This window comes from Coregonus lavaretus (assembly GCF_964263955.1).
Source record: "Coregonus lavaretus genome assembly, chromosome: 3".
In the NCBI taxonomy this organism is placed as follows: Eukaryota; Metazoa; Chordata; class Actinopteri; order Salmoniformes; family Salmonidae; genus Coregonus; species Coregonus lavaretus.
Genome location: NC_139990.1, coordinates 44,584,575 through 44,603,796, shown reverse-complemented (window position 1 = coordinate 44,603,796; position 19,222 = coordinate 44,584,575). Strand labels below are relative to the sequence as shown.

General features: G+C 42.9%; 1 protein-coding gene across 1 annotated transcript in view; it reads right to left on the bottom strand.

The window, feature by feature from the left end:
- Positions 1-14,825, bottom strand: part of LOC311118397 (aryl hydrocarbon receptor-like) — a 35,544-nt gene extending 20,719 nt beyond the window's left edge. Inside the window, exons 1-3 of the mRNA XM_084157623.1 lie at positions 14,319-14,825; positions 13,621-13,805; positions 3,261-3,358 (exon numbers count right to left, since the gene is read on the bottom strand). Coding sequence (XP_084013749.1) covers positions 3,261-3,358; positions 13,621-13,805; positions 14,319-14,368 — 333 coding nt within the window. The 5' untranslated portion in view covers positions 14,369-14,825. The remainder of the gene's footprint in view (positions 1-3,260; positions 3,359-13,620; positions 13,806-14,318) is intronic.
- Between the last annotated feature and the right edge of the window lie 4,397 nt (positions 14,826-19,222).

Below are 19,222 nucleotides of genomic sequence, written 5' to 3'. Positions count from 1 at the left end.
TGACTGATTTCCTTATATGAACTGTAACTCAGTAAAACCTTTGAAATTTATTGCGTTTATATTTTTGTCCAGTGTTCACACACACATCTAGACTACATGTGAACCGTCATATGAAGTAGGCCTACAGCTGTAAAGAGCAAACAGCAAAATGTCAAAGGAACTGAAAGGCCTATAGAGTTTTATCTGTGTCCCAAACGCCACCCTATTCCCTTTGTAGTGCAATACTATTGGTCAAAAAGTATGACTCAATAATCCATGCTTTCTGGGAATTATCTAAAGTCCAAAAGGTATGAGCGGAGTTAGAATGTTGGCTGTCAGAAGAATTACAATGTAAATTTACTTTTAATCCGTCTGTCTGCATATTTCAAGACATGGCATATGAGGGTGCAGTGAGATAACCGATGGGTTGGACGATACTTTTCTCGTCAATCATCTTGGAAAAAACACATACTTAAAAGCTGGAAATCAACCAGTCCTCGGTCGTTAACACAATGGAAAGGTCAAATGCTTTATTATCTAAATGTTGAAAGTGTGTGGGCGACAGAAAGAAACAAAATGGTGCAGTTTGAGGCCATGTGGCAGAGAGTGATGCGGGCGCTGGAGATGGGGGTGAGAGCAGGTGGGTCTGGGCAGTGGTGATGTTGTCATTTGTATGTTTTGTATTGTAAAATAATAAATAAATAAATACTACAAAAAAACACAAAGGAATAGGGTGATTCTGGTCAAAAGTAGTGCACTATACAGGGAATAGGGTGATTCTGGTCAAATGTCGTGCACTATACAGGGAATAGGGTGATTCTGGTCAAAAGTCGTGCACTATACAGGGAATAGGGTGATTCTGGTCAAAAGTAGTGCACTATACAGGGAATAAGGTGAATCTGGTCAAAAGTAGTGCACTATACAGGGAATAGGGTGATTCTGGTCAAAAGTAGTGTACTATACAGGGAATAGGGTGATTAAACGAGCTTCAACGCCATACAACACTCCTTCCGTAGCCTCCAACTGCTCTTAAACACTAGTAAAACTAAATGCATGCTCTTCAACCGAACGCTGCTTGCACCCGCCCACCCGACTAGAATCACTACTCTCGGCGGGTCTGACCTAGAGTATGTGGACAACTACAAATACCTAGGTGTCTGGTTAGACTGTAAACTCTCCTTCCAGACTCACATTAAGCATCTCCAATCAAAAGTTAGATCTAGAATCGGCTTCCTATTTCACAACAAAGCCTCCTTCACTCATGCTGCCAAACATGCCCTCGTAAAACTGACTATCCTACCGATCCTTGACCAACACCCTACTCAGCAAATTGGATGTAGTCTATCACAGTGCCATCCGTTTTGTCACCAAAGCCCCATATACTACCCACCATTGTGACCTGTACGCTCTTGTTGGCTGGCCCTCACTACATATTCGTCGCCAAACCCACTGGCTCCAGGTCATCTATAAATCACTGCTAGGCAAATCCCCGTCTTATCTTAGCTCACTGGTCACCATAGCAACACCCACCCGTAGTCTGCGCTCCAGCAGGTATATCTCACTGGTCATCCCCAAAGCCAACACCTCCTTTGGCCGCCATTCCTTCCAGTTCTCTGCTGCCAATGACTGGAACGAACTGCAAAAATCTCTGAAGCTGGAGACTCTTATCTCCCTCACTAACTTTAAGCATCAGTTGTCAGAGCAACTTACCGATCACTGCACCTGTACACAGCCTTTCTGAAATTAGCCCACCCAACTACCTCATCCCCATATTGTTATTTATTTTGCTAATTTGCACCCCAGTATCTCTATTTGCACATCATCTTTTGCACATCTATCATTCCAGTGTTAATACGAAATTGTAACTATTTTGCACTATGGCCTATTTATTGCCTTACCTCCATAACTTACTACATTCGCACACACTGTATATATATTTTCTGTTGTATTTTTGACTTTATGTTTTGTTTACCCCATATGTAACTCTGTGTTGTTGTTTTTATCGCACTGCTTTGCTTTATCTTGGCCAGGTCGCAGTTGAAAATGAGAACTTGTTCTCAACTGGCTTACCTGGTTAAATAAAGGTGAAATAAAAAAATAAAAAATAAAAAGTAGTGCACTATACAGGGAATAGGGTGATTCTGGTCAAAAGTAGTGTACTATACAGGGAATAGGGTGATTCTGGTCAAAAGTAGTGTACTATACAGGGAATATGGTGATTCTGGTCAAAAGTAGTGCACTATACTGGGAATAGGGTGATTCTGGTCAAAAGTCGTGCACTATACAGGGAATAGGGTGATTCTGGTCAAAAGTAGTGCACTCTACAGGATACCATTTGGGAAGCATCCATTGAGTTTGTACCCTATTCCACGTAGAGTCAGTTCAAGGATCAGACACTTCTGTCTCACGCAAAAGTATATGATTAACTCTGTGATTATTTGGACACGAAAAGCTAACATGCCACATAACCCTGCATGGTGTGGTTCAACTGCAGTTCATCTCAACTTAAATCAAGAACTTTTCAATGTAAAAGAAAAAGAAAGGGGGCTAGTTAATGGCCCGTATTCACAAAGCGTCTCAGAGTGCTGATCTAGGATCAGGTCTGCCCTGTTCATGTTATCTTATTCATTAAGATCTAAAAAGGTCAAACTGATCCTACTCTGAGACGCTAACAATATGTGCTGTGTTTAATATCTGTTTGTCCTTTGTTGTGTTTTATAGGGTTTTATTGTTGTATGTATTGGCTGGTGCAATCACATGTGTACCCTTTGTGGGATTAATGAAGTACTTATTTTATCATGAATATAGTGCTATGGTGAACAACCTTATTGAAATGGGAAAACTATAGTAGAACAAAGCATTTCATACAGATCTTCTTTAAAAAACGACAGCCATGATGGTTGCAGACAGGGTGGCTACTGAATAGACCCCACTAACCTGTAGTAACAGACAGGGTGGCTACTGAATAGACCCCACTAACCTGTAGTAACAGACAGGGTGGCTACTGAATAGACCCCACTAACCTGTAGTAACAGACAGGGTGGCTACTGAATAGACCCCACTAACCTGTAGTAACAGACAGGGTGGCTACTGAATAGACCCCACTAACCTGTAGTAACAGACAGGGTGGCTACTGAATAGACCCCACTAACCTGTAGTAACAGACAGGGTGGCTACTGAATAGACCCCACTAACCTGTAGTAACAGACAGGGTGGCTACTGAATAGACCCCACTAACCTGTAGTAACAGACAGGGTGGCTACTGAATAGACCCCACTAACCTGTAGTAACAGCTCTCCCTCTGGAACTTGAAGTTCAGAGCCTTGCTTCTTCAGAACATTACTCTCTGGGCGCTGGGAGGCTGTGGATTTTAGGGTCACTGCAACACAATACAAAACAATCTAGATCAAGGTTACTGTACCATAGAGGATTTCCACCACACAGTGAATGAATGCAGAGGAACCAGTTACAGTGCATCACTACAGACAGAGACACATTCACAATAATGTGAGATAGGCCTAATGAGTACACCGCAAATGTACTATTATTTCCTGTGGAAGACAATTTGATGAGCATTTTGATCAACCAAAAATGATGTTATTCTATTTGTGTTTACTGTGGTAGTCATATAGGCTAGGCAATGGCAAATCATCTTCAGATAGATTGTTTAGTGTGATGCCTTATGATTCAGTGTGATTAAGAGAACAGACCCTAACAGTGCTGGTCGGGCCCTATAGCCTAGTTACAGTAGGAGAGTTGTGCCAGTACAGACCCTAACAGTGCTGGTGGTCCCATCCCTGCAGTAGAATAAGATTGTATCTCAGGCAGTCCCCTCCCTGCAGTAGAATAAGATTGTATCTCAGGCAGTCCCCTCCCTGCAGTAGAATAAGATCATATCTCAGACAGTCCCATCCCTGCAGTAGAATAAGATCGTATCTCAGGCAGTCCCATCCCTGCAGTATAATAAGATCGTATCTCAGACAGTCCCATCCCTACAGTATAGATCATATCTCAGACAGTCCCATCCCTACAGTATAGATCATATCTCAGACAGTCCCATCCCTACAGTATAGATCATATCTCAGACAGTCCCATCCCTACAGTATAGATCATATCTCAGACAGTCCCATCCCTACAGTATAGATCATATCTCAGACAGTCCCATCCCTGCAGTATAGATCATATCTCAGACAGTCCCATCCCTACAGTATAGATCATATCTCAGACAGTCCCATCCCTGCAGTATAGATCATATCTCAGACAGTCCCATCCCTACAGTTTAGATCATATCTCAGACAGTCCCATCCCTACAGTATAGATCATATCTCAGACAGTCCCATCCCTACAGTATAGATCATATCTCAGACAGTCCCATCCCTGCAGTATAGATCATATCTCAGACAGTCCCATCCCTACAGTATAGATCACATCTCAGACAGTCCCATCCCTACAGTATAGATCATATCTCAGACAGTCCCATCCCTACAGTATAGATCATATCTCAGACAGTCCCATCCCTACAGTATAGATCATATCTCAGACAGTCCCATCCCTGCAGTATAGATCATATCTCAGACAGTCCCATCCCTGCAGTATAGATCATATCTCAGACAGTCCCATCCCTACAGTATAGATCATATCTCAGACAGTCCCATCCCTACAGTATAGATCATATCTCAGACAGTCCCATCCCTGCAGTATAGATCATATCTCAGACAGTCCCATCCCTGCAGTATAGATCATATCTCAGACAGTCCCATCCCTACAGTATAGATCATATCTCAGACAGTCCCATCCCTACAGTATAGATCATATCTCAGACAGTCTGCAGCCGCGCTTCTTTTTTTCACCTTTGTTTATACAGGTAAGTCAATTAAGAACTAATTCTTATTTACAATGACGACCTGTCCACAATCTTGATTGTATTCTCATGCGATGGCCAAGATAATCCCCCCTCCACCTCTGGTTCACATCAACCTACCCCATACACTTGACAGAGCCGAGTCTAAGCTTCGCATTCATCTAAAGAGGTCAAAGTTTGTAGTATGAACCAACAACTAGACTATCAAACTCTATGCATCCCAAATGGCATCATATTTCCTATATAGTGCACTACTTTTGACCAGAGCCCATGCCCTTGGCAAACATAGTGCACTAAACAGGGAATAGGGTGCCATTTGGGACGCAGTACCACTGTTTTATAACCCTCCTCAGGAGTCAAGAGTTCAACAAGTCTGTTCTAATCTAGATTACTCAAGCAAACACCCCCCCCCCTCCCCTTGGGAGTCTAGGAACTCTGCTGATTACACAAAGCACAACAGCAGCAACACTCAACACAACAAAGGCCAGGAATCCTGGCTGCTAGCAGGTCTCTGAGGAAACTATAAAACGAGTAGAACATTTTATTCTGCTGGCTTTTTCCTCATGCAAGTCGAGCTAATTTAATTGTTGAGTCACTCAAAATATAAAGGGCTCCCCAAGGGAAGATCTTGCAAAAATGAAGGCTAAATGTTTACGTCTCAGACAGCTAGCCTACAAGTTCTAAGCAATGCATTAAAATCAGTCGAAATTTTTCAGCTTCCTTGTTTATTTTGTGGTTCTGCAAATGTTTGATTGAATGCACAATTTAAAACACTTGCCCCCCAATCCCCCCCTTCCATGATACATGTCTAAATATTGGACTATAAAAACTGTGCCTTCCTGTATTATACTTATACTCAAAATCGTATTGTATTCTACTGAGCCATTAACTTTATGTGCGTATTCTTACCCTTTATTATTTATTCTTGTTGTTGCATTGTCGAGAAGGAACCTGCAAGTAAGCATTTTAGGGTTGGGCAGTATCCAGGGTTTCATATCGTCAATCAGTCCTTCTCGCATATCGGGATCTACGGTATTACAGGCTTAGTACACAAGGTGGCGGCAAAAAGAGATATATACAAAAATACGGCCATTTGGCATCCATTACCAGAACGCTAACAAAATTAGCAAACTAATTTCAATGGAGGCTGCTAGCTAAATATACTAACGAGCGCAAACGAAAATAAACAAATTGCAAAGACAGGCAATCCAGCTCATAAAGTTATACATATATAGGATGGAGCTACCGAATGGCATTTTTGGTGAGTTTGGACATTTACAAGAGAATGTCAATGAGAGACATTGTGCAAATGAACACAGTTTTGACGCATGCTTGTCTGTAGGAAGAACAGTACTGGCTCTGGAGCAGCATGTGTAGGCTACACGCTCTGTCTGTGTGGAGTCTGGAGTCGCTAGGGCAACGGGCCTGCCTGCTCTGCTCAGAGAAGAGGGGAGAGGGGCTGAGAACAGGCCTGCCTGCTCTGCTCAGAGAAGAGGGGAGACGGGCTGAGAACAGGCCTGCCTGCTCTGCTCAGAGAAGAGGGGAGACGGGCTGAGAACAGGCCTGCCTGCTCTGCTCAGAGAAGAGGGGAGACGGGCTGAGAACAAGCCTGCCTGCTCTGCTCAGCGAAGAGGGGAGACGGGCTGAGAACAGGCCTGCCTGCTCTGCTCAGAGAAGAGGGGAGACGGGCTGAGAACAGGCCTGCCTGCTCTGCTCAGAGAAGAGGGTAGACGGGCTGAGAACAGGCCTGCCTGCTCTGCTCAGAGAAGAGGGGAGACGGGCTGAGAACAGGCCTGCCTGCTCTGCTCAGAGAAGAGGGGAGACGGGCTGAGAACAGGCCTGCCTGCTCTGCTCAGAGAAGAGGGGAGACGGGCTGAGAACAGGCCTGCCTGCTCTGCTCAGAGAAGAGGGGAGACGGGCTGAGAACAGGCCTGCCTGCTCTGCTCAGAGAAGAGGGGAGACGGGCTGAGAACAGAGAGGAGAAAAACGCAAGGAAATCCAGATAGTCATAGATGTACAAGTCACTCATCCAAAGGGTTTTGACTTCTCAAACACGGCAGAAAGCTAACACAATATGATGCCCCGTCACCTTATTAATTCAGCCACTTAGTTAAGTAGCAAGTTAAACTCAGGGGTTGCGTTTATGCAGTTATTCAAGCAGGAAAAAATGTAATTCATAAGAAATATCTTGCTGCATCTGGTAAACGCAGATTAAACATGCTTCTAATTGTAATTTCTGCTTAGCATCAAACTAATATCGTGCTTCAGTTGCACTTCTCCACTGGGATGAGAATTCACCAACGGGCATTGTATCAGCAGACAGCACTCTGACTGATGTCTAGCTACGTTTCTCAGGTACTTTCTCAGTGTAAAAAGAAAAGGAAAGCCGCACACTCTAGGAGCTCAGATGCAATAATTTAATATCTTAATAACCGACGTTTCGACAGATAAGCTGTCTTCATCAGGGTATAATGACAAACACTGCGGGTCACTGGTTTATATAGTGTGAAAGGACACACGCAGGTGTCTGTAATCATGGCCGGGTGTGGCCTAATAGCATTGGCCAATTCACAGATAAAAACAACATACAAAAAACATGGATAGCATATGATCATAGATACTTAGCTACATAGGCCCACAACATTTACAATGAATAGCAAAATCACAAGAATGGCTTCAAATCAAAGTCTACGTTGAGACCGAAAGGAGCAAGGGTCTTTAAATTAAAGATCCAGGCAGCCTCTCATTTTAACAATAAGTTGTCGAGGTCACCCCCTCTCCTAGGGAAGGTGACATGTTCGATGCCGATATAACGTAGGGAAGAAATCGAGTGGTTCGATTCCAAAAAGTGGGCAGCGACTGGGTATGTCGAGTTTTGGCACCTAATGGTGCTACGATGCTCCGAGATTCCATTTAGGGGTGGTAAATCAGAGTTTACCAATTGATCTCTGAGATTTCTGCCCCGCGAGAATACAACCAAGGGAGGGTCTGAAAACACATTACCAATACTGTCATCGGATCTTAGAATGTGCCAATGTTTGTGAACGATTCCCTTAATTTGTTCAGAGCACTTTGAATAGCGTGTTGTTAGAACGCAAGAATGATTATTTTTACGAGACTGTCCTTGAAAGAGATCAGGTCTCGATTTGTTTTGAATTTTCTCAATGGCAGTATTATTCTGACCATTTTTGTACCCCCTCTCCTTGAATTTTCTTTGCGTCTCAGCCATATTACGGTCGAAATCTGATTGTTTTTTACAAATTATTTTGATTCGACAGAATTGGCTGTAAGGCAAACTGTTTTTCAAGGGAAGTGGGTGACAGCTATCAGCCCTCAACAAACTGTTACGATCAGTATGTTTCCTGTAAAGATCAGTGTATAGAACATTATCCTCACTCAAAATCAGAAGATCAAAGAAACTGATTTGACGTGTGTCAGATTGCATAGTAAATCTCAGGTGCTCAGAACAAGAGTTAAGAAAAGCATGGAATGCCTGGAGCTGTTTAGAATCACCCCTCCATAGAACAAAAATATCATCAATGTACCGTTTCCAAATAATAATGTTAGGCAAGAAAACATTTTTTAGAGGATTGAAAATTGACTGTTTCTCAATGTAACCCACATACAAATTAGCATAGTTAGGAGCCATAGGGGATCCCATAGCAGTACCCTTCGTCTGAATAAAGAAATCATTTAGAAACATAAAGTAGTTGTGTGTGAGTACTATTTCAGCCACTTTTCTCAGTGTAGCCAGACCACATTTCTCCAGTAAAATGCAAGATTAACTTCAAGCAAAACATTAGGACGTTTATCTGGCTACATTCTTTCTATGATAAAGATTAGAAATATAATGGCCATGCATCATTTTTGCAAAATAAACTTGCTTTTTCATTGTAAGCTCATTTACTTGGTTGCACTTCTGTTGTCATCTGATGAGAATGAAGCTATTTTCTGCCGAATGTGTTACACTAACGTATTTTCTGTGAAGGAAAACTATAGTTGCACGCCCCTGATCACTCTATTGAAGCAAAAAAACACTGACTTTCAATATAAAACGCGACCCCTGTCAATACACAGCTGGACTCATCTGCTCCCGCTTTCTCCCATTGTACTATTTACAAACAAACACGTGACTGGCTCAATTGTTCTGGGGAACTACGCTAAGCTTCATAATGTAAAATAATGTGACAGGTGAAATGAAGAATGGGATCTACTTCATCTCCTAAGGTATTGCACAAGTTGACTACAGGTATTTAATTAAAAAGTAGCTACAAATATGAACATTTATTGAAACACTTCAAATAAATAGTTAACAGTATTGACAGTATTGAAAAACCATCCCGTGGCTATTTCCAAATACCCCGGAATACAGTATATACCGTATACCGCCCAAGCCTAAAGCATTTCGTTGGACATGTATCCCATGTGTATCCTGTACATTCGATTAATAAAACATGAAACTTGTAATGGGTCTGACACAGTAAGGACACTTCCATTACATAGACAACAGGAACAGAACCAGACCACAGTCTACTCTACTAAGGCTCTTCTGATGATTAAAATCTGCAACATTTTCAAAAAGAAAGTTTAAGCAAGCAGCCGCATTGGGATAGCAGTATTGAATTCAGGGATGCATCTTAGTAAACTCGGGCAGCAGTCAGTCAGTCTGCATCTGCATGCCATCGTAAGTGAATTAACGGGTAGCCTAATCTGTGGTTGATCTAATGCAATTTCATGCATAAATCCTTTTGGTGAATTTAGAGTAGCCTGTTAAAGTATTAGTAATGAATGGTAGTTTGTGAATCATCTTCAAGTGAATTAAGAATAGCCCAAGGCCTGTCATTTTAGGGGGTCTGCCGACTCTGGCTCTTTCACCAGATCCAAATGACAGCTGGAGGCCTAATTGAGACAGTTTAGTCAGGCCTGTGAAAGCATTATGAATCGAATCCACTTCTCTGCAACACCTTCCAGCCTGCCTCTCACAATACCAGAGACTAGAACACACAACATATCAACAGATCATTTCTTTGGGACATGAGATGAGCAAACATGAACAGCGTTGTTCTCCCTCCGGGTGCTGGAGCCACAGAGTCCTATACAGAAGTATTGTTATAAAACTGTTGCAGAACTGCAATTCTGATCCTTTGCTAATTCTGTCGTCTCGAGACAACCATCTAGGCAAAGATAGACGCCATTTTCAGGAAGCTTGTTATAGCGATGCATTTTACATTTCTGTTATGTAAGTGGGTTAATTTGAAGTTGTTCAAGGAGGACCCACGCAGCCCCAAAATGTGAGTAAGCATGCTAGTAGCAGTGCCCCTTGTTAAACTGATGGGGAGATTAGGAGCAAAAGGAATTTGGACTTCAGGCTGTTTTCTGCGAGTCACTCAATGCAGATATTAAGAGAAAGCAGCATGTCATTTTCAGTCTTCAAAAAGCCTAGTCCGGGTCCAAAAAGTCTGGGTCTAAAAAGCCTAGTCTGGGTCCCGAGGATAGATACTAGGATGATACCAGTATCACAATACTCGTTAGTATCGTGGCAAGGAAACAAAACACGAAGCGGATTTAACTTCTTTAGCAAAACAGCCCTAATGTTGGAAATAAACATCATTATGTTGTCATCCAGAGTCACATTTATGTATTTTCCAAGCTATAGCACACACTATTTTACATACAGCAGGTTTTTAAAGGACCAAAGAGTTCGGTCTGCTTCGTGTTTACATTTTTGCCATGGAACAAATATTGCGATACTGGTATCGTCACAGCCCTAATCTTTTGGAGTCCAAACACCCTAGTCTGCATCTCAAACAGCACCCTTTACCCTATATACAGTGAGGGAAAAAAGTATTTGATCCCCTGCTGATTTTGTACGTTTGCCCACTGATAAAGACATGATCAGTCTATAATTTTAATGGTAGGTTTATTTGAACAGTGAGAGACAGAATAACAACAACAAAAATCCAGAAAAATGCATGTCAAAAATGTTATAAATTGATTTGCATTTTAATTAGGGAAATAAGTATTTGACCCCTCTGCAAAACATGACTTAGTACTTGGTGGCAAAACCCTTGTTGGCAATCACAGAGGTCAGACGTTTCTTGTAGTTGGCCACCAGGTTTGCACACATCTCAGGAGGGATTTTGGCCCACTCGTCTTTGCAGATCTTCTCCAAGTCATTAAGGTTTCGAGCCTGACGTTTGGCAACACAAACCTTCAGCTCCCTCCACAGATTTTCTATGGGATTAGGGTCTGGAGACTGGCCAGGCCACTCCAGGACCTTAATGTGCTACTTCTTGAGCCACTCCTTTGTTGCCTTGGCCGTGTGTTTTGGGTCATTGTCATTCTGGAATACCCATCCACGACCCATTTTCAATGCCCTGGCTGAGGGAAGGAGGTTCTCACCCAAGATTTGACGGTACATGGCCCCGTCCATTGTCCCTTTGATGCAGTGAAGTTGTCCTGTCCCCTTAGGAGAAAAACACCCCCAAAGCATAATGTTTCCACCTCCATGTTTGACGGTAGGGATGGTGTTCTTGGGGTCATAGGCAGCATTCCTCCTCCTCCAAACATGGCGAGTTGAGTTGATGCCAAAGAGCTCGATTTTGGTCTCATCTGACCACAACACTTTCACCCAGTTCTCCTTTGAATCATTCAGATGTTCATTGGCAAACTTCAGACGGGCCTGTATATGTGCTTTCTTGAGCAGGGGGACCTTGCGGGCTCTGCAGGATTTCAGTCCTTCACGGCGTAGTGTGTTACTAATTGTTTCCTTGGTGACTATGGTCCCAGCTGCCTTGAGATCATTGACAAGATCCTCCCGTGTAGTTCTGGGCTGATTCCTCACCGTTCTCATGATCATTGCAACTCCACGAGGTGAGATCTTGCATGGAGCCCCAGGCCGAGGGAGATTCACAGTTCTTTTGTGTTTCTTCCATTTGCGAATAATCGCACCAACTGTTGTCACCTTCTCACCAAGCTGCTTGGCGATGGTCTTGTAGCCCATTCCAGCCTTGTGTAGGTCTACAATCTTGTCCCTGACATCCTTGGAGAGCTCTTTGGTCTTGGCCATGGTGGAGAGTTTGGAATCTGATTGATTGATTGCTGAGTGTGCTCCTAATCTCAGCTTGTTACCTGTATAAAAGACACCTGGGAGCCAGAAATCTTTCTGATTGAGAGGGGGTAAAATACTTATTTCCCTCATTAAAATGCAAATCAATTTATAACATTTTTGACATGCGTTTTTCTGGATTTTTTTGTTGTTATTCTGTCTCTCACTGTTCAAATAAACCTACCATTAAAATTATAGACGGATCATTTCTTTGTCAGTGGGCAAACGTACAAAATCAGCAGGGGATCAAATACTTTTTTCCCTCACTGTAGTTCACTACTTTTCACCCTAGTCTGCATCCCAAACAGCACCCTTTACCCTATATAGTTCACTACTTTTGACCAGAATAGGGTGCCATTTGAGATGCAAACATAATGTCTTGCAAGGGGGAGGATGTTGTCACGGGTTTCCCTTGGTCAGATCCCTCAGAACGTATGTGGTTCATGCTAGAAAACGATCTATTGTTGCGGCACTGCTAAGGCTTCCGCTAAGACAGATCACAAGATTACACATTCATATTTTACTTTGCACAGGATTTCACACACCCTAATGGCATCCTGTTATTTCAGAGAGTCCTCCACTTCTTGCTACACAGAGACAGAGAGACAGAGACAGAGACAGAGACAGAGACAGAGAGAGAGAGAGAGAGAGAGAGAGAGAGAGAGAGAGAGAGAGAGAGAGAGAGAGAGAGAGAGAGAGAGAGAGAGAGAGAGAGAGAGAATTGACTAGCCACTGCCTCCCAGACACCTCAGTAGTTGGTAGTCTAGCCACTGCCTCCCAGACACCTCAGTAGTTGGTAGTCTAGCCACTGCCTTCCAGACATCTCAGTAGTTGGTAGTCTAGCCACTGCCTTCCAGACACCTCAGTAGTTGGTAGTCTAGCCACTGCCTCCCAGACATCTCAGTAGTTGGTAGTCTAGCCACTGCCTTCCAGACACCTCAGTAGTTGGTAGTCTAGCCACTGCCTCCCAGACACCTCAGTAGTTGGTAGTCTAGCCACTGCCTCCCAGACACCTCAGTAGTTGGTAGTCTAGCCACTGCCTCCCAGACATCTCAGTAGTTGGTAGTCTAGCCACTGCCTCCCAGACACCTCAGTAGTTGGTAGTCTAGCCACTGCCTTCCAGACATCTCAGTAGTTGGTAGTCTAGCCACTGCCTCCCAGACACCTCAGTAGTTGGTAGTCTAGCCACTGCCTCCCAGACACCTCAGTAGTTGGTAGTCTAGCCACTGCCTCCCAGACACCTCAGTAGTTGGTAGTCTAGCCACTGCCTCCCAGACACCTCAGTAGTTGGTAGTCTAGCCACTGCCTTCCAGACACCTCAGTAGTTGGTAGTCTAGCCACTGCCTCCCAGACACCTCAGTAGTTGGTAGTCTAGCCACTGCCTCCCAGACACCTCAGTAGTTGGTAGTCTAGCCACTGCCTCCCAGACAATTCAGTAGTTGGTAGTCTAGCCACTGCCTTCCAGACACCTCAGTAGTTGGTAGTCTAGCCACTGCCTCCCAGACACCTCAGTAGTTGGTAGTGACAGATATAGTTGATTATAATGTCAGACTGTAGTCAGATCCATAGCGATAATATCTTAACATAACCCAACCATAAACATGGACAATAGAGTAGTCTAATAGTGTGGAGTAGGCGTGTGTCTATAGGGCGTGTTATGATCATGCCTTACCATTGAAAAAGCTCTTGGCACGCAGGTAGCTGACACAAAGCCTTAGGATGGTCAATTTGTCCAGCTTGGAGATGACATCCTGGGGGTAAGGAAGCAGACTGGCCAGCCTGTCCAACTCCCCATTCAGGCGTTCCCGGTGCCTCTTGGAAGGGTTTGATTTGGCTCCTTCTGGAGGTGGCTTCACACTACAAGGAGGAGGAGAATGTCTGCCATCAATGTCTCACATGATGATACTCTTCTGTCTTGTTATGTAGCCTACATGGTAGATACTGTATGTTTACAAAAGTGTGAATGAATGCAACTCATTGAGTCCACAGACAGAGGAACCATACAGGTCAAGCAAGATGCCTGAACTAAAATACCCATGCATTGAGATGCCTAGATAGTGGATAAAGAAGTGTCATTGTCCAAGGTTGAAACATGCTTCTTTCTGTACCTCATTCAGCCCTCATACAAATCAGATGAGGGAGTCTGTCAGCCAACCCATTCCAATCATCGAATAACAGTACTACAATTTAACTGTCACTCGTTTCACTCACAAGTCATCCTAATTCTGTACAGTGATGTGGCATAGTAAACATGCACTAGACTCCTAGTGACATAGGTAGTAATAGAGCTAGTGACATAACTTTGTCTATAACCCCTAACTAGCTGGCTATGCTGTTGTAGCGGCGAGCAGTTATCTAACGTTACTGTACCTTCTCTGGGGCTTTTTCCTCTTGCGACTTGCATACATGTTGGTGCTCATTATTCCCAATGTGTTCTATGGAACGCCAAGCGCACTAGAAAGACAGCTAGCAAGCTGACGGGACAGGGTAAGCAGTCAAATCCCTGCTTCTGCTAGGCTAGCTCGATAAATAACACGTATCATGTTAGCTAGCTAACAATCAAACCAAAACATGGTCGATTACTCAGCAAGAGGCATTTTCAAGCATGCTACAAAACGATCTAGCTACTTAAATGCATACCTGCATTATTAAGCGAAAAGCTAGAAATGTTTGCTACATAGATTAACAACCTAGCTAGAGAAAGTGGAAAAGTTCGAAGGAGAGGCTGGTGATTGATTGCCAACACCGAGCCGTCACTGAATCGTGCCGTTCGCGCTTCCTTGACAAATGCGGATGGGCCATAAATCCAATCGGAATATATCCACCGAACATTAGCCACGCGAGCATTTCATTGCTACAACAAACGTCTGCCAACCTGCAGAAATGTGATATCTGTGGTCATTTCTTTCTCACTCCCCTCAGCTCCGCCCCCTGGGCATGCACACGCTTATCCCAGCCAATCGCAAAGCGACTCCCATTGCGTTGTTTACACCCTTCAAAGGTCTTGGTCTAGACGAGATGGATGGGACGTCTTAAAAACCCTTTGAAAAAATTAACGTTTCTACTTCTGTAGTTCATTACCGTAGCTACTGCAATTGTAGAACACATGAGAGAGGCAGGGTTGAATAATTCAAGCAGGTTTTATATAAGTAGCCCTCTAGGCCCTAATCATGTATAAGGTACCTTGTGGATAAGTTGGTAGAGCGTAGCGTTTGCAAGGCCAGTGTTGTGGGTTCGATTCCCACTGGGGACTAGTACGAAATGTATGCACTCACTGCTGTAACTCGCTTTGGATAGGAGCGTCTGCTAAATGACGTAATTGTATTTAGTTTTATATAAACTCATGGATTTTCAAAACAGCCTTCTGTATTTTTTGGTCAGCAAAGCAAAATAGGTCATAGTTTGTGAATGTACTGCAGACTGACACCTCACCAGTTAAATGAAGAGAGCAATTAGGAAGAAGTGTGTGGTGTGTGTATACAGAAGCAGTCTTGATGGAGGGTGGTGATCTCTAATTCAGGGTAAATCACTTGGGAATTACTGTATTCAAGTTACTTGTTATTTCAGGCTCTGATAGCAAAGCTCTTTATCTCCTAATCTGCCACATAATTTGGAAGCCGTTTTACATTTTCCCTTTGCTTTGAATAAAAGGGATTAGGGATTTTTCCATCTCAGATTCAGCAAAAAGGGATGTTTGCCTCCCGAAATGTCAACATTTGGAATGATCTACGCCTGACAGGACAGACAGACATGAACACTTTTTCTGACATTGACAAATCTATGTTGGACTCCACAAAGTGCTAAAATGTCATATTTGACAGGATTAGATCAGACTACAGATTTGAGAATCAACAGAATATTGTATGTGTGCACCAAAATCCCATTACTTTGACTCAACTACATTATATCTTTACCCAACTACCTAACACAATTGTGAAGTCATTTTTGGAGGAATTGACCTAACCCCCAAGTCAATTTGTATTCAGTATTCCACGTCAATGTACAGTATGTGGAAAATCCATTAGATATTGGGAAAGCATGGTAAATACAGTACACCACATTTAGATCCCATGTATATCCCAGTCAAAGCTTGGGAGGATAATCCGTAAAACACTGCTTATTTCAGGCTTTTAGGCTGCTTTGGGGGAATTTCATAATCTGACAGTTGACATACTGAATGTGTTTGTCAGAGCGAATAAACATCAAAACATTTAGATATGTAATAGGTTTATTACCAAGCAAATCTCCATTCGTTTGAAAACAGGGTTTTATTGCGTCAGCAATGCATTCATTATATTATCTACTCATATGGCAAAGACACTGTACTGTACCCATCCTTGGCTTGTCTGTCCCTATAGTAATGTTTCAAATAGGCTATTCTTTCGGCCTTTGAAAATAACTACTTATGGGGAACTAATGTTTTTGAATGAATACATTTATAACCAAAAAAAATTATGTTTGTCTATTACATTGATCAACATGCAAAAAATCTTTCATCAAGGGACATTCATCTCAAGTGGAGAAATTAAATGAATCAAGACTATACAGCAGATCATTCAGTGAATGTATTTTTATTCATTGAGTGAGAGGGTTTCATGGGGATTTTGAGGGGATTTTAGGGGGCTACACTCACTACCGCTAAAACCTAAATCCCCTTGTGTTTACAATAGGATTTGGGAAGCTAAAAGCAAGTGGGTCAAGCCACATTAAAAAGAAACACATGGGGGCAATATCCTTGACTATACGAATAGGTGTGGACATGCTTTAAATTGACAGAGTAAATGAGACTTTGACATCACTTTTGATGTCATGACCTGTCTCTGAAGTAAGTCAACTTCCTTCTTCACCCCAAGCTAAGCATTACAGTACTACTATATGTTTATGGTTGTGTATGTAGGACCGTTGTTGGGTATGGCACTTACATACCAAACGATATTGTCTTTGAGATGGAGCTTAATAAAAGTGGATATTCCATCTACAACAGAGCTTATTATGTTATATGGTAGACAGACCCTCTAGTTATTTATTTCAAAGTACTGTAGGTCTACACTTGCTCTGTTACTCAGTGAGGAGGGAACTTCTCTATAAGCTTGTTATGCTGCCCTGCTGTGCAGCATGTTTTTTACCCTGGGATCAGGGCAGGGTTGGAGCAGACAGCCAATTGTTCTCTTAGATGTGACAGCGAGCGAGCGGTTGTATTACTGAAGGGTGATGGGGCGTGTTTAAACAGATCTACTGTTCTCCCCTGAGTCTAGTGTGGGACATGAACAAGAAATTACAGCAAATGTACTATTGATCAAAACAAGGAAATATAGCATAATGTTTGAGAGAAAGCTCTCTCTCTCTCTCTCTCTCTCTCTCTCTCTCTCTCTCGCTCTCTCTCTCTCTCTCTCTCTCTCTCTCTCTCTCTCTCTCTCTCTCTCTCTCTCTCTCTCTCTCTGTCTCTGTCTCTGTCTCTCTCTGTCGCTCTCCCTCTCTCTCCTCTCTCCCTCTCTTTCTCTGAATGAAAGTGTCATTCAATGTCTTGAAGCCAGAGGTGCATGATGACTGATAGGATGTGTGCTCTCAGCGCAAACATTATCAAACACCATCACTGAGGACACTCTCAGAGCAAACATTATCAAACACCATCACTGAGGACACTCTCAGAGCAAACATTATCAAACACCATCACTGAGGACACTCTCAGAGCAAACATTATCAAACACCATCACTGAGGACACTCTCAGAGCAGACATTATCAAACACCATCACTGAGGACACTCTCAGAGCAAACATTATCAAACACCATCACTGAGGACACTCTCAGAGCAAACATTATCAAACACCATCACTGAGGACACTCTCAGAGCAAACATTATCAAACACCATCACTGAGGACACTCTCAGAGCAAACATTATCAAACACCATCACTGAGGACACTCTCAGAGCAAACATTATCAAACACCATCACTGAGGACACTCTCAGAGCAAACATTATCAAACACCATCACTGAGGACACTCTCAGAGCAAACATTATCAAACACCATCACTGAGGACACTCTCAGAGCAAACATTATCAAACACCATCACTGAGGACACTCTCAGAGCAAACATTATCAAACACCATCACTGAGGACACTCTCAGAGCAAACATTATCAAACACCATCACTGAGGACACTCTCAGAGCAAACATTATCAAACACCATCACTGAGGACACTCTCAGAGCAAACATTATCAAACACCATCACTGAGGACACTCTCAGAGCAAACATTAACAAACACCATCACTGAGGACATCACTGAGGACACTCTCAGAGCAAACATGATCAATACCATCACTGAGGACACTCTCAGAGAAAACATTATCAAACACCATCACTGAGGACACTCTCAGAGCAAACATTATCAAACACCATCACTGAGGACACTCTCAGAGCAAACATTATCAAACACCATCACTGAGGACACTCTCAGAGCAAACATTATCAAACACCATCACTGAGGACACTCTCAGAGCAAACATTATCAAACACCATCACTGAGGACACTCTCAGAGCAAACATTATCAAACACCATCACTGAGGACACTCTCAGAGCAAACATTATCAAACACCATCACTGAGGACACTCTCAGAGCAAACATTATCAAACACCATCACTGAGGACACTCTCAGAGCAAACATTAACAAACACCATCACTGAGGACATCACTGAGGACACTCTCAGAGCAAACATGATCAATACCATCACTGAGGACACTCTCAGAGAAAACATTATCAAACACCATCACTGAGGACACTCTCAGAGCAAACATTATCAAACACCATCACTGAGGACACTCTCAGAGCAAACATTATCAAACACCATCACTGAGGACACTCTCAGAGCAAACATTATCAAACACCATCACTGAGGACACTCTCAGAGCAAACATTATCAAACACCATCACTGAGGACACTCTCAGAGCAAACATTATCAAACACCATCACTGAGGACACTCTCAGAGCAAACATTATCAAACACCATCACTGAGGACACTCTCAGAGCAAACATTAACAAACACCATCACTGAGGACATCACTGAGGACACTCTCAGAGCAAACATGATCAATACCATCACTGAGGACACTCTCAGAGAAAACATTATCAAACACCATCACTGAGGACACTCTCAGAGCAAACATTATCAAACACCATCACTGAGGACACTCTCAGAGCAAACATTAACAAACACCATCACTGAGGACACTCAGAGCAAACATTATCAAACACCATCACTGAGGACAC